The 14,681-nt window shown below is 41.4% G+C and overlaps 1 protein-coding gene across 1 annotated transcript; it reads left to right on the forward strand.

Moving 5' to 3' along the window:
* Window positions 1-5,213: 5,213 nt before the first annotated feature.
* LOC148363528 (ciliary microtubule inner protein 1-like) lies at window positions 5,214-7,263 on the forward strand. Its single transcript, XM_088337314.1, has 4 exons — window positions 5,214-5,233; window positions 5,455-5,536; window positions 5,606-5,680; window positions 7,114-7,263. Exons 1-4 carry the CDS (start codon window positions 5,214-5,216, stop codon window positions 7,261-7,263), a joined length of 327 nt encoding a protein of 108 aa, XP_088193440.1.
* Window positions 7,264-14,681: the final 7,418 nt, after the last annotated feature.

Consider the following 14,681-nt stretch of genomic DNA (forward strand, 5'->3'; position numbering starts at 1 on the left):
AGAAAAATGCATTGCTTAAATCAATTACTGTGAAGAATTTGTGTGAATTTTGTAATTCGTTCAAAATTGAGTGCGGGTCGGGGACGCACGGCGATCTTTGTTTTACTGCTGAGTTAACCGCCCTGAGATCATGCACCATTCTCCACGATTTAGAATCTGCTTTCCTAACTGGAAAGATTGGTGTGTTGCAACTGGCAGCAGGTGCTTCAATTAGGATGCCTGCTGTTATCATGTCTTGAATAACTGGCCGTATGCCTTCTTTGGCGTCAGGTTTCAAAGGATACTGTCTAATTTGTGGGCGGTGATTTCCTTTTGGCTCAATGGTGACCTCGGTTGCTGTGGTCATCAGCCCCACATCAGTCTTTGAATTTGACCACAATGCTTCTGGAATGTCCGGGAAGTCACTAGATTGATAGTAGCCTTCCAAAACTTCTTGTAGTCATTCACTTAAATGGATGTCTGGAATGAAAATTGTTGTCCACCTAAGTGATGTATAAGAGACTGGTCCTAAATCAGGAATGTCACATGTAAATGAGCCGTCCGCTTGTGGTTGCCATGGTTCGTTTCTTAGGATGAGAATTCGGAGGATTATCCTTTTCAGCTGGTTCCATTCCATGTCATGTGGTTTTGCCAGCAGTATGTGAAGTAATTCTCCTGGAAAGTCGTGCTTTTTCAGAGGCTCAATGTTTCTTGGAGGCTGAACTGTGATAAACATCCACCCAGATTCGTCACTCCAATAGACTTTGTCTGTAGTCATCTTTTTTGGTTGAAGTTTATTCCAACGTTCCAAGAAGTCTTGCTTTGGTGGCTCTATAGCACATTTGATTGTACAATGCAAAGGGTATTTTGTTTGGGGTTTCCACGATGTAGTTTTCTTAAACAGCTGTAGTGGAAGCGATCTTAAATCTGTTGTAATTGAAGCTGGACCTGCAACTACCGGATTGAGGTTGTAAAATATTGTTGGGGCTCCACTTCCTTCCAGGATCAGCATCTGGAATTCGTCTTCTTTTTTTACCACCATGTGATCCCCTTTAACCGTTAGTGTCAAACCTAGCGTTTTTATCAAGTCTCTTCCCAACAGATTTTCTGGACATTCAGGAACATAGACGAAACGAATTTCTCTGTGTTCAGTTCCATCTTCATCAACAACTGTCGTTGGTTTAGTGAAATATCTCTTGGCGGGTCTTCCTCCTACTCCAATTACTAACACTGATGACTTGGCCAATAATACTCCTGGTGGAAGGTTTCTAACCACAGATGATTGGGCTCCCGAATCTACTATAAAATCAACTGGTTCTTCTCTTGGTCCTACCTGTACTTGTCTTTTAGGAGGATTGACCGATGAGATATTTCAAAATAATACACTGAGATCCAGAATGGGAGTTGGTAGCAGATCTTTAGTCTCACCAAAGTTCTCCTCATCTTCCTCCTTGTCTATCTCTCTGTCGGTTAGTCAATCTTCGGATGTTTGAGGATTATTATTTTTGTGATAATGCCTTGGTTTCAGCTTGGAATTGCACTCATCTGCGAAGTGTCCATATTTTCCACAATTGTAGCAGTTGTCGTTTTTCTTTGGACGTCTTTTCCATCTTCCGGTTAAACGGCCGTTCTCTCTTCCACGACCTCTTCTTCCTTCTTCATAATACATCGGCGCAGATGGGGTGTTTCCAGCGGCGGAAAGACCTTCAAGTAGTGTTGTTATGGTGAAAACAGCTGTCTGGCTTTGCTTCTTCCTCTTCAGATCATCAGCGTGGATGGCGTGTGTCACTAGATCACTCATTGTGGCTGTTCTCCAGGTGATCAGATGTTTTCTTATATTATTGACGATGCTGTCTTCCAGACCATCTAGGAAAGCCGACCTTAGCATGATTTGGAAAGGTGTATCCGGGGCTTCAGCTTCTTGGACTCCACTGCAGTTTCTCATTTTCTCCGTCAGCCTTTCGACATATTGCCTGACTGATTCTCCTGCTTCCTGGCGGCATTGGGTGACGGAGCTAAAATCAGGTGGCTTGGTGAAAGCTTCTCTTGTTCGGTCCATAATTTGGGTGAAATCCGCAGTCAAATCATCTCCATATGGACGTGCGACTTGGTTGACATCGAGGGGGTTGAAGTTCCCCATAACCCGTCCTACCCTGTATCCTAAAAGGTATCTGAGGACCGTCACAATTTCTGGGCCATTTAACCTGTAGCTGTTGACAAGCTCCCTAAGTGCTTCAATCCATCTTCCCACGTTCTGCTCTAAAGGAGGGATGGAAGCACAGGCTTCTTTCATCTCAGTTTGGGTCCAAGGGCGATAAACGTGAATTTGTCTTTCTTGGCCCAAAACTCCGAAAGCTGGATTTGCAACAGCTATCATTGGATATATAGGATTTGTTGGTATGGACGAATCAGGCAGTTGGGGGTACAAGTTGGCTGGTTTTGTGGTGGTTATGTTGATCCTCGCCGTTTGTTTTGGAGCGGATGTACTCATCTCTTCATTCTTTGCTTGAAAAGTCTTGCCTCTGGTGCGGCCTCCCATTGGAGAGTGGTGCTTTTCAATTTCTCTTTCTTCACCCCCAACTTTTCCTCCTTTTGCTCGCTCATCCCTCTTATGCCTGTCGCTGACAGCCGTACGTTGATACTCCTCTTCTCTAACCCTCGCTTCGTTCTGCTCCTGTTCTCTCCTCACTCTGTTCCTGACTATCTCTCCATTCACCCCAGTTTCTTCTTCTGCTTCAATCTTCATGCGTAACATTTTTCTCTCTTCCTTGCTAGCAATATCCATCCTTCTTTTCTTACTCTGATCAATCCACAGATGTAATATTCCTATCTGTGAGTCTATCTCACTTGTGTCTCTTCCCTTCCTAGCCCTTTCCTTTCTCCTGTGAATTAACTCAGTTTTCAATTCGAGCTTTGTCTCTATTTCCTTCAGTTTTTGATTAAAACCTTTCTTTAGCCATTTCTCCAAATATTTTGAACTATCAGGGTGTATTCTATTCATAAATTTCACATCTGGGTCCTCTGCTAGCATCTTTCTTTGGGCCTGGCCCATTTTTTCTTAAACAAATGTCACCCACAAAGAAAAGTATCTCTCAATAGCTTATTCCTGATCTTATTAAACTTTGACTTGCTAATTTTAAACTAAAAATGGCCTTTTTTTTTTTTTCTATTAATTTTATTTCCTGGTATTGCTTTTAATTTATCCATGTAAAATTACCAAATTGTATTTTACCTAACTTCTTCTTTCTTAAATTATCAATTTTCAAGTGAAAAAGGAGAGGAGAGTGTAAAGGAATCCTTTGTTCTGCCTCTCTTTCTCCCCCCCTCCAAAACGCAGGAATAATTCCATGGGCCGGCGAGCGCATGCGCAGTACACAACACATAAGACAAAGGACACCAGAGGAATGCGGGAGGGGTTAGGGACATGCAAAAAGTAACTAACAGCTCAGATACATAAATCACGTACACAGACAGACATAGGGCCCACAGACAGACTCCTACAATACTCCCCACTTTAATGAAGCCACGTATTTATTCTGGGTTATTTTATTTTGGCCTGCTCATTTTAAGACGATTTCAAACAGAGGACTCTGCCGACTGCAGAGATTATATATATTCTCAAAAGCGAACCACTTTATGCCTGTCTTCTCTCTCTGATTTACGAGGCAAATTCCTCTAGTAATATCATAAAAGTGCCGTCTAACTTTCCGTTAACAGCAACTGAAACGAGGCCTATTCCTCTAGTTTCATTCGATTGAGACTAGTAATCAATCGTACAGGCTACCGACACCGTTAGCGATGAGGCGAATCCTCGAATCCGATAATCGGCTCGTCAATATATGAATCACACACACACACACACACATATATATATGTATCATACATATATATGGACATACACAATCATATTTGACTCGGTGAGGCACAACCCTCAAACCAATTTAATAATTCGCTAATGAATCCCCAATTGTCAACCTCTTATTTCATTTTATGGCTTTCCTTAATTATTTTTAATCTTAATATCAAAAATGCATCCCACCTGATTGATCAGATCAGCCTCCCCTTGTTCGAAGAACGGTTTTCCCAGGTCGTTGACTGAAACTCGATGGGAGAGAGAAAAAGAAGAACCAGTCAGGTGGTCCTTTGTTTGAAAAAAAAAAAAAACTGTTGAAAAGTTCTCCCTCCAGACCGTTCCTCAGTCAGACGACTGCTGTGGGTCACGTTCCGGGTCGTATCGGCACCAAAATGTCAGATTAATTTGGGATATTAATCTTTGGCTGATATGAGAGTCAAGGAAGATGCAGGTTTGATATCAACAGGAGGCCTCCAGTAACCGCGGGGAGAAAAACGGACCCACTCCATTGAATGACTCCCTTTCTCTCACCGTGGCCCAGTGACCTGAATGTTTTTATTTGGAAGAAGGCAAGCAGTTGTAAAAACATACCAAGATGACTTTCCTGTATCCTTCAAAATAAAGACTGAAAGTGTGCATATATTTTAAACAGAATCATATAAAAGAGTAGAAAAATAGAGAATAAGTAATAAAAATAGTATGAACTCAAGTACATTCCATCAGAGCCATTTGTGACGTGAATAATAGAGATAATAGAGAAAATTACAAATAACTAGATTTAATATACCTTACAGTCCCCATTAACCGCGATAACCGAGGACTGTATTGAAACGTCTTGAATATCTCATCTCATTAGCCGTACCGCTTATCCTCATTAGGGTCGCGGGGGGTCTGGAGCCCATCCCAGCCATCTCCAGGCAGTGGGCAGGGGACACCCTGAACTGGTTGCCAGCCAATCGCAGGGCACAAAGGGACAGACAACTCATTCGCTCATTCACACCTAGGGACAAATTGGACCGGCCAATTCACCTGAAATGCATGTTTTTGGAGTGTGGGAGGAAACCGGAGTGCCCGGAGGAAACCCACGCAAGCACGGGGAGAACATACAAACTCCGCACAGGAAGTCTGGAGCTGGATTTGAACCCACGACAGGTTCCCATGACATGAACTGTGCCGCACAAGCGCTAACCACTGCGCCGCCGTGCTGCCCACGTCTTGAATATGAATCACATAAACACAAAGAATAATGTATTTTTTAATCCATCATATTTATACTCGCTCAGTGTGAATCCTGAGACACACATTAAGCTCTTCCTCCTCAGCTTTCAGTCTTTCACTCACTAATTCGCTCATCACCATTAAAAAGGCAATCAGCTACTTGATGCTACTGCTACGCTTACGGTATGAAGAGCACTACATGATTACTCTACCAGGAGCTAGACCGCACAGATATATACATGGGATAATTTGCCCATTGCACAACTGAAAATATCTTGTTACAGTGGTTGAAAAACCCTGGATAAGTCAATCAGTTATGACGGTTATACGTAGCGTAAGGAATTAGGAAACCAACACGTCAATGTAATACGTGGCGATTTGTACATGTGTGTGTCTTAACGCAGGAAAGCACATGTCAACGCAGAAAAGGATTTGGCAGATGTTTGGCCAAACAAGTGGGGATTCCTCACACAACTTTACAAGGAGGTACTGACATCTGTGCGTGCATATATATGTGTGTGCATGAGCTTGTGATTAATCTTTTATTTGTTTCAGTATGTGCTGGACAGCACACATATGAATAATTCATCCTCTGTGGAACTTCTAAAAAGCCCTACAAGTCTTTTCGAGGTATTAACTTATATGTATCTATAGCCATCCTAACATTTACTTCCCCCTTACCTCCTTGACCATAAACTCTTTTAAATGGATCTTTGACTTTGAAGAGGAGTCAATGAGTGAACTGATCAAACTACTATCCTTCTATCCACCAGTGGCAGGCCGTGCCTTTTCACATCTAGGCCATCAGTCGTGCTACTGTTATGATTTTGGAGAATGGTGGACCCATGTGGGGGAGGCAGGAACTGAGGGCAGGGGTGCTCAAGAAGAGGGATTTTATTTGATAACTAAAGAAGTCAGAAATTGTAAACAAACATGGGTTCTCTAAACAAAGAAATGTCAAAACAAGAAACAAAGACCAAAACCCCAACAGCTATGTCTGAATCATTCCAACCCTCAATAACTATTTTACTGCTATAAAACATTAACTGCATGTGTCATTTTTCAGGCCAGAAATGTAGTTCATTGCGTGTCCGAATGAAAATCGAAAACCAATTAGAGAACCTTATTTTGAAAAGCATCAATGGTAACTCCAACCATTCACAGGACACCCTTCCGGTAACTGATAACATCAGCGCCATTTAAAAGCATGAACGCCAGTCCTTTGCTCTTTCTTCCTGGACAGCGAGCCCAGAGGCAAAACTCTACCTGACCTTTGCACCCCTGGACCATGGAGACAAAGAAGTCCAAAACCCAGTGGAGGCCCCTCAGCGAGGAGGATTCTGCACACTATCCAAGAGGCCTGGATGGCCCGTGGATCAAGCCCCTCTCTGTCGATGAGCGGAGAATTCCACAAGTTCAGTCTCCAAAAAGGGAGGAAGATCCGTCTTTTTCAATGAGTACGCGACCGTACCTGCCCTCACACAATACTTTGTCTGACCCAAAAGAAACGCAAGAAACCATTCTTCGTGCTGAGTATAAACATCATTCTGACACGCTATAAAATAATTCCTGATCATTTCAATGAGTTGATTGCCTTAAAACCTATTGACCAGTACTGTTAACCGGTATAGAATTTCTCTCTTTTTTTCTTCTTCTTTTTCTCTCTTTTGATTTCATTTTCCTTGCCATGTAAATAAATTATAGTTTGTTTAGGATCAAACCAAATTTGCATTATTTATTTGTTTGTCTTTATAATTTTTTTGGACTGATCAATCATTACCAACATCAATAAACTGCAAAATCAATCATTCAAAGCTAAAATACAATATGATGTGAGAATTGCTTCTTTTTTGATACTTCAGAGACAAAAGAGGCTATTTTAAACTATTTTGGATGGTGAGTAGCCAGCCCCACCCGCTGGCCGACTCGGTAACCACCGAATTAGATTCTAAATAAACAAAAAATATAATTAAAAGCATTTTTTTTCTACACTATCAACCAAACTAACAATTTATATTGTCTGTCTTTTTTCTTAGTGAACTGACTAGTTTACTTTGACTCAGGTTGGTGCCTCCCCTCCGGTGCCGCGGACCAATCAGGGTCTGATAGGCTGGCGTTCTGCTCACTCTCATCTTGGTCTGGAAAGGTCTGGCCTTGTGCAACACGGCCGGCGCAGTTTTCTCAAAGACTTGGGCTGGCCTGGAAGGGCTTAGGTGCATTATTTTATTTATTTATTTATTTTTCCTGATTTTTTGTATTTGTACCTCATACTCTGTTAAATAGTACCCCAGGTTATTTTGGGGTAGTTGTAGCAGCCAGAGGGATGACAATTTTGTCAGGAAAAGTGAGGGGGACTGGAAAGTAGGGTAAAGCTACAATCTATACAAATCTATAAACCCAGTGTTAATCCTATACTGTGTATTATTTACCAAAATGGTACCCCACTGTTTTATCGGGCTCATTAAGCAGCCGTTAAGTTGCTCAGTGTCGATTAGAATGACACCTGTTGCTCAAGACTCATGTAACAACCAATAAGGCACAGCTTTAAAAAACACTTATAACATTAAGAAGGTGCCACACAAGTGGTAATCCTCCTTCCAAGGTGATCAGGTGGCAATAAATGTTGCACAAAATGCAGTCAACATCAACAACAACCGTATGTTATATGTAAAATTGTTTAACAAGTTCAAGAAGTCAAAGACAGCCGGCTGGTCGTTTCAGATAATGATATGCTTCAGGTCCAGGTAATGGTCCGCTGACTCATCCTGGTTCTTCCTCCTCCATCATTTTGCTACCAGCCAGGCAGCCAGAAGGGAAAGGAAAAGTAAAGTATGGAGTGGCCATCAATCATAAGTTATGGAATAGAAGTGTGTCTTAAGTATAGATTTAAACACTTCCAATGAGATTGCAGGTCTTATCTCAGGGGGCAGAGCATTCCACACCACCGGGGCCTTGTGGGAGAACGCTCTCAAGGCTGCAGATTTCTTCTTGGCTCTTGGAATAACAAGTAGCCCAGCATTTTCCGAGCTAAGGCTTCGTGTGGAAACATAGGGGGAAGTCAAGAGAGATAAGAGGGGACATGTCCATGCATACCATTTGTATGTTAGTAAGAGAAACTTTTAGTCACATCTTAAGGGGGCAGGGAGCCAGTAGTAAGCCAATACTAGTTTGATATGGTCAAAATTCCTTATCCCAGTCAAAAGTCTTGTTGTCGCATTTTGAACCTGCTGCAAACATTTGATGCTAGATATCGGGAGACCATAGAGCAAGACATGACAATAATCAAGCTAAAGAGTAATAAACACCTATTTAGTCAGCTTCTTGCAAATCTCCACAATATCATGAAGGTACAAGAAAGCTATTTTAGTAATATTTAAGTAGGATTAAATATAACACATACATTTTGTCTGAGTCACGTTGGGTGATATTACATTTTTCACGACAATGAGCTGGGCCAATGATTAACATATCGTTTTTTCTGGGTTAAGACATCAAACATGAATTGACATCCATATTTGTGTCCAAGTAAGGCAAGAATCTAATGTGCCGACCAACTTGTCGTTTAAGGTGTTCAAAATGTGATTACAGATCCACGCATGCAAATGATCAGTGGTTGGCTATAATTTAACAGCGGTTTTTTTTTTTTTTTAAACGGGATAATCTTACTCATTACTTTTTTCCACAGTCACCGTTACTGAAGGTGAAAAGCCATGCGTTCATCTGAATAAAGTGTTTTTCTGCTCCCCTCCGAGTCATTCGTGTTACATCTTTTCTGATTATGTCACCATTTAAGATAGCGACTACCATATAGTTTGATAGCGATTATCATGATAGTATTTACTAATGTGCCAAAGGAAAAGGCAAATAGGGCTGATTCACAGAAAATATGAGCCCTACATTTCACAGTGCTGTTGTCATTGGTGCGGAATCCGACTCGTGTCGTTGGCTCATGAAACGTCTTCATGAGCCGGCTATTAGAAGCACAAGGGCTTTTTTGTCTTTTTATTGGTCAATATGATTTTTTCCATGGATTTTGTGTTGTTGACTTCAACTTTTTGAGTTAAGAAAAGGTTAAATAGTATTTAAATTGTTAAATTATATTTCCCGTGTTTTTATTGTTAATGTGTTCATTTATCTTTTGTTATTTTTGTTATAGTATTTTTTTCTTTTGTATCTTTTTAAAAATATATATTTTTGTCTTTTTTTCTATGTTTTACCCTTTCTAAGTCATTCCGTGCATAATGTTTAATAATAATTGCTAATATTGGTATTAATAAAACCTCCTGACGAGCCGTTTTGGACCCGGAAGGTTTTGGTGTGTTGAGCCAAAAGAGCTGGCTCTCTAAAAATTTTCGGAGTTACCATTTCTACAAGTAAACTCAGGTCAAAGACTTTCTCGCGGTGTTTGGTATTTGCTTCTCATCTCATCTCTCATCTCATTAGCTGCACCGCTTATCCTCAGTAGGGTCGCGGGGGTGCTGGAGCGCATCCCAGCAATCATCGGGCAGTGGGCAGGGGACACCCTGAACTGGTTGCCAGCCAATCGCAGGGCAAACAGGAACAGACAACTCACTCGCTCAGTCACACCTAGGGACAATTCGGACCGGCCAATCCACCTGAAATGCATGTCTTTGGAATGTGGGAGGAAACCAGAGTGCCCGGAGGAAACCCACACAAGCACGGGGAGAACATGCAAACTCCGCACAGTAATTTCGGTAGCAGGATTTGAACCCGCACAGGAGGTTCCCAAGACCTTAGAACTGTGCCGCACACGCGCTAACCACTGTGCGGCCGTGCTGTTCTTGGTATTGGCTTAGAAAATTCAAATTCTTTGACGTACAACGATTTTTTTTAAAGTAATGAAAATACTCACTTTCCCCTGTAGCTAGTTACTTTTACTATGGAGTAATTCTACTTTTTGGAAGAAGTAGTGATGAAATTACTTTTTACCTGCCCAACCCAGCAAAAGATGAAATAAATAATACTTCAATATATACTTGTGATGCAGCAAGGCGGCAGTGAGATCGAATCTCCTGTGTGGAGTTTGCATGTTCTCCCCGTGCTTCCGTGGGTTTCCTCCGGGCACTCCGGTTTCCTCTCACATTCCAAAAACATGCAGTTCAGGTTAATTGGCCGGTCCAAATTGTTCCTAGGTGTGAATGAGCGAACGAGTTGTCTGTCCCTGTATGCCCTTCGATTGGCTGGCAACCAGTTCAGGGTGTCCCCTGCCCACTGCCCGAAGACAGCTGGGATGGTTCTCCAGCACCCCCGCGACCCTGCTGAGGATAAGCGGGGCAGATAATGGATGGATGGATATACTTGTGATAACATTTTTTTGGCTTACAGACAAAAACTGTTTTTATTTATTTTCAAAGGTAAAGTGTAATAAAAGATGGGTGAGGAAGAGGGAATTACCTTCAGTAAAGGAATCCAATGCTCAGGAAACAAAGGGTGGCCTGCGTGGAAAATAGCCTGAGATTATTTTACTAGATAACCCAAGTATAAATGACCAGTAGAGAACAAGACATATTTTTGTGATTAATTATTCATTATCAACGGGACAAATATTATAGTCTGTAGCTGTGCTTCTCGCTGAAGATGTTACTTTGTCTATTGCAGTGTTTCTCAACCATTTTTGAGCTTTGGCACACTTTTTATCATCAAGAATTCCTGGCACCGGTTTAAATGTTGGTTTTTCATAGCATAAATAATCCATCCATCCATCCATTAGCCGCACCGTTTATCCTCAGTAGGGTCGCGGGGGTGATGGAGCCCATCCCAGCCCTCTTCTGGCAGTGGGCAGGGGACACCCTGAACTGGTTGCCAGCCAGTCGCAGGGCACACTAAGACAGACAACTCACTCCCTCATTCACACTTAGAGACAATTTAGACCAGACAATTAACCTGACATGTATGTTTTTGGAATGTGGGAGGAAACCGGAGTGCCCAGAGGAAAACCACTCAAACACGGTGAGAACATACAAACTCCACTCAGGAAGGTTCGATCTCATGACTTCAGAACTTTGCTGCGCACGCGCTAACCTCTGCGCTACCGTGCTGCCTGCATAAATAATCACGTTGCTTAAATGTACTGTATATTTTTTGTCTTATCATTTGTAGTCACTGTAGCTCAGGAGGTAATAAAGATTATTTACAATGGTACCTCGGCCCTCAACCAGAATGTATTACTGGTTGTTGGTTGAGTACCGAAAATGTTTTCGCCATAGGAAACAATGATAAGTATTTTAATCCATTCCACCCATAAAAAAATACCTAAAATATTAAGAAAACGTGTATCTAATCAACATTAAAGACCATCAGTGTGTACATAATATATAATAAACATAAAAAAGAAGAAATATAAAATATTTTGTATCGGTTACAAACCTTTGAACAGTGGTGTCATGGCATACAGGAATGGATATGGGAAAGTTACTGCTTAGCCTTCCTCTTCTCTTTTAATAAGAAACCTGCCCATTGTCAGCTGCTTCCTCCTCTTTTGCACTATTTTTCTAAAGTCCGACATGACATTTGTCCTCTTATCCTTCCCTTTATCGCTATTGTTCTTGGGACCAATGTTCAAAAGCAACACAAAAACACAAACTAGGAAAAAATAACTTTGAAAATGATGTACCCCTTCACTCTTTGACGGTAGAAGTGGCGCTAAAGCTAGGCTAACTATCACCCCCGACTGCACCTCAGCTCAACTCGACTCCACTTGTTACGCGCCAAATCTCATTTGATTCCTTTAACTCGGCTATTTTCGGCTATTTTGTCTCCGCTATTTTCGGTTGGGCACCGAATTCCGTGTCGAGCATCGAAACATTTTTTGCACACTTTTTTCGGCCGAACACCGATTTGGTTGAGCATTTAGGCGGTTGAGGACCAGAGTACCACTTTATTTTGGTTTATTATTTAGCTGTAAATTCAGATTTTACAATATTTTTACCCTGTTATACAAGTTGTGCTATATTTTGAGGTTTTTCTGGATAAAGCACAAAAATGATCATTAAAATTAAGAAAAATGATCTAATAGTGCAGGCAGCATGGCGGATGAGTGGTTAGCGCGACTGCGGCACAGTTCTGACGTCATGGGATCAAATCCAGCGAAGGGCCTTCCTGTGTGGCATTTGCATGTTCTCCCCGTGCTTGCGTGGGTTTCCTCCGGGCACTCTGGTTCCTCCCACATTCCAAAGACATGCATGTCAGGTTAATTGGCCGGTCTAAATTGTCCCTAGGTGTAAATGAGCAAGTGAATTGTCTGTCTCTGTGTGCCCGCAAGTGGCTGGCAACCAGTTCAGAGTGTCCCATACCCACTGCCTGAGGACAGCTGGGATGGGCTCAAGCACCCTCGCAACCCTACTAAAGATAAGTGGTGCAGATAATGGGTGGATGGCTATCTGCTAGTGCGAAGGTCAGTAACTTGCTCTTTAACGCTACCTAGATTTTTCAGAAATGTTTGTAAATGGAAGAAAATGAGTGAGGGAAATTGTTATGTATTTTTGTGGAATAGTTTTTTTTGAATAAGTATTAGATTTTGTCAAGTCATGTTTATTTTTATAGCCCTTAATCACAAGGATTCTCAAATGGCTGCACAGATCACATATTATTGCAAACCACAGACCATTATTACACCATCCCCTGATCTAAAACCTACATGAGGGCAAGTACAAACTCAAAAAACTCAACATGAGGAAAATGAAGAAATTGTGAGAAGGGACCGCACATGAGGTAATCCCCCTTTCAGGATGACCAGGCTTCAATGGATGTTGTAATAACAATTAATACACAGATATCATTAACAGGAAATATAGGTCATTCACAAGCTATAGAATAAAAGTGTTTTAAGCCTAGATTCAAACAGTTCAACGGAGGTTGCAGATCGAATCTCAGGGGGGAAAGCATTCCACAAAATAAGGGGCCCGAATGGAGCCCCATAAACTTACTTAAACTTACTTAAACTTACTCTCAAACTTGCGGTTCTCTTCTTGGCTCTTGGAATAACTAGTAGACCAGCATTTTCAGAGCAAAGGCTCCAGACCGGAACATAGGGGGAAATTAAATCGGAAAGATATGAGTGAGCAAGTCCATGCATAATTTTTATATTACCAACAGAACCTTGAAATTAGTTCTAGTAATATTCTTCACGTGTGTTTGAAGGGAAAGATCGGTGTCAAATATGACACCTAAATTTTTGACTGAGTCACTCTGGGTGATATTACATTTGTCAATGTTCAGAACAGTTTTAGAGAACAAGTCATGGCATTTAGATTGACCTATAACTAACATTTTGGTCTATTTAGAGTTAACACGCAACAACTTGTGACATGCATTCTTTTATTTCAGTGAGGCAGGCCTCCAAATTTCCACAGTTTAGTCTCTTGTCTCTTAGGGCCCGGTCACACAGCCGTTTGCGTCTGTATCGCGGGTAAAATTGTGCGGAGTTTTTTTGCGGGTTTTTTGTGCCCGTGGTTGCCCGCGATGGAAAATGCGCAAAATTTGCCAACCCGCTGTTCATCGGTGGTATGCCCGCAAAACAGACGCCGGCGACTGTTCCGCTTCCTCAACGCGTCATTTCCGCGTCATTTTCTCGTGTGGACAACGGGTATAAAAGCTGCCGAGCCGGCGTTATGCCGAGAAATGCATCCTTGCCGAGATTTGCATCCCCTCGCTACTACAACCACTTTTACCTCGTTTTATCTCACTTTTATATCACTTTTAGGGAATTTAATGGCGAACATATAACCAAAACCACTTCGTCTTGCATTTGTTGGGAATGTAATACAACTTAAACCATTCCGTCTTTGTATTTGTTGTGAATGTAATCGAACGGTAATGTACGCCGTATACAAATCACTTTTGAGCAGGTAACATGTTTATTTTGCCTTTTTCTATTCAAATCGCTCGTATTGAAACTGTTATGCACTCTACCATAAAGCTTATTTCTGCATAATAAGCTTTACGGTAGAGTGCATAACAGTTCTCAAAAGTGATTTATATACGGTGTGCATTACCGTTCAAATACGTTCACAACAAAAACAAAGACGGAATGGTTTATGTTGTATTACATTCCCAACAAATGCAAGACAAAGTGGATTTGGTTATATGTTCGCCATTACATTCCCTAAATGTGAGATAAAACGAGGTAAAAGTGGTTGTAGTGGGGAGGTCAAGTCAAGTCAAGTCAAGTCATTTTTATTTGTATAGCCCTAAATCACGAAGAGTCTCAAAGGGCTTCACAGATTATTAAACTATATTACACAGACTATTTTTTCAGCCGACGAGAAGAGTAGGTTATTCATATGCTATGGAGTAGAAGTGAGTTTTAAGTTTAGATTTAAACATTTCCACTGAGGTTGCAGATCGGATCTCAGGGGGAAGAGCATTCCACAGCACCGGTGCCCAGATGGAGAACGCTCTCGAACCAGCATAGATGCAAATCTCGGCAGGGATGCATTTCTTGGCATAACACCGGGCTATAGAAATCATAACCGCTTAAGACACAGTCCCGTGAAGATCAAGATTTCAAGCTATGGCACCGAAGAAGCCAATATGTTATTATTGTAATAGTTTTTCATTTTTATTTTATTATCTTGTTATGAAATGAAAAGAAATGTCAAGAAATAAAAAT

Source organism: Urocampus carinirostris, chromosome 6 (genome assembly GCF_059441175.1).
Source record: "Urocampus carinirostris isolate Australia breed hairy pipefish chromosome 6, RoL_Ucar_1.0, whole genome shotgun sequence".
Lineage (NCBI taxonomy): Eukaryota > Metazoa > Chordata > Actinopteri > Syngnathiformes > Syngnathidae > Urocampus > Urocampus carinirostris.

What these genes read in the sequence shown, in the direction of transcription:
- LOC148363528 (XM_088337314.1), top strand. Translation starts at nt 5,214, where the DNA reads ATGCTACTGCTACGCTTACG. An exon ending in ATGCTACTGCTACGCTTACG is followed by an intron (nt 5,234 to 5,454) that starts GTATGAAGAGCA and finishes GTCTTAACGCAG; the next exon opens with GAAAGCACATGTCAACGCAG. An exon ending in TCACACAACTTTACAAGGAG is followed by an intron (nt 5,537 to 5,605) that starts GTACTGACATCT and finishes TATTTGTTTCAG; the next exon opens with TATGTGCTGGACAGCACACA.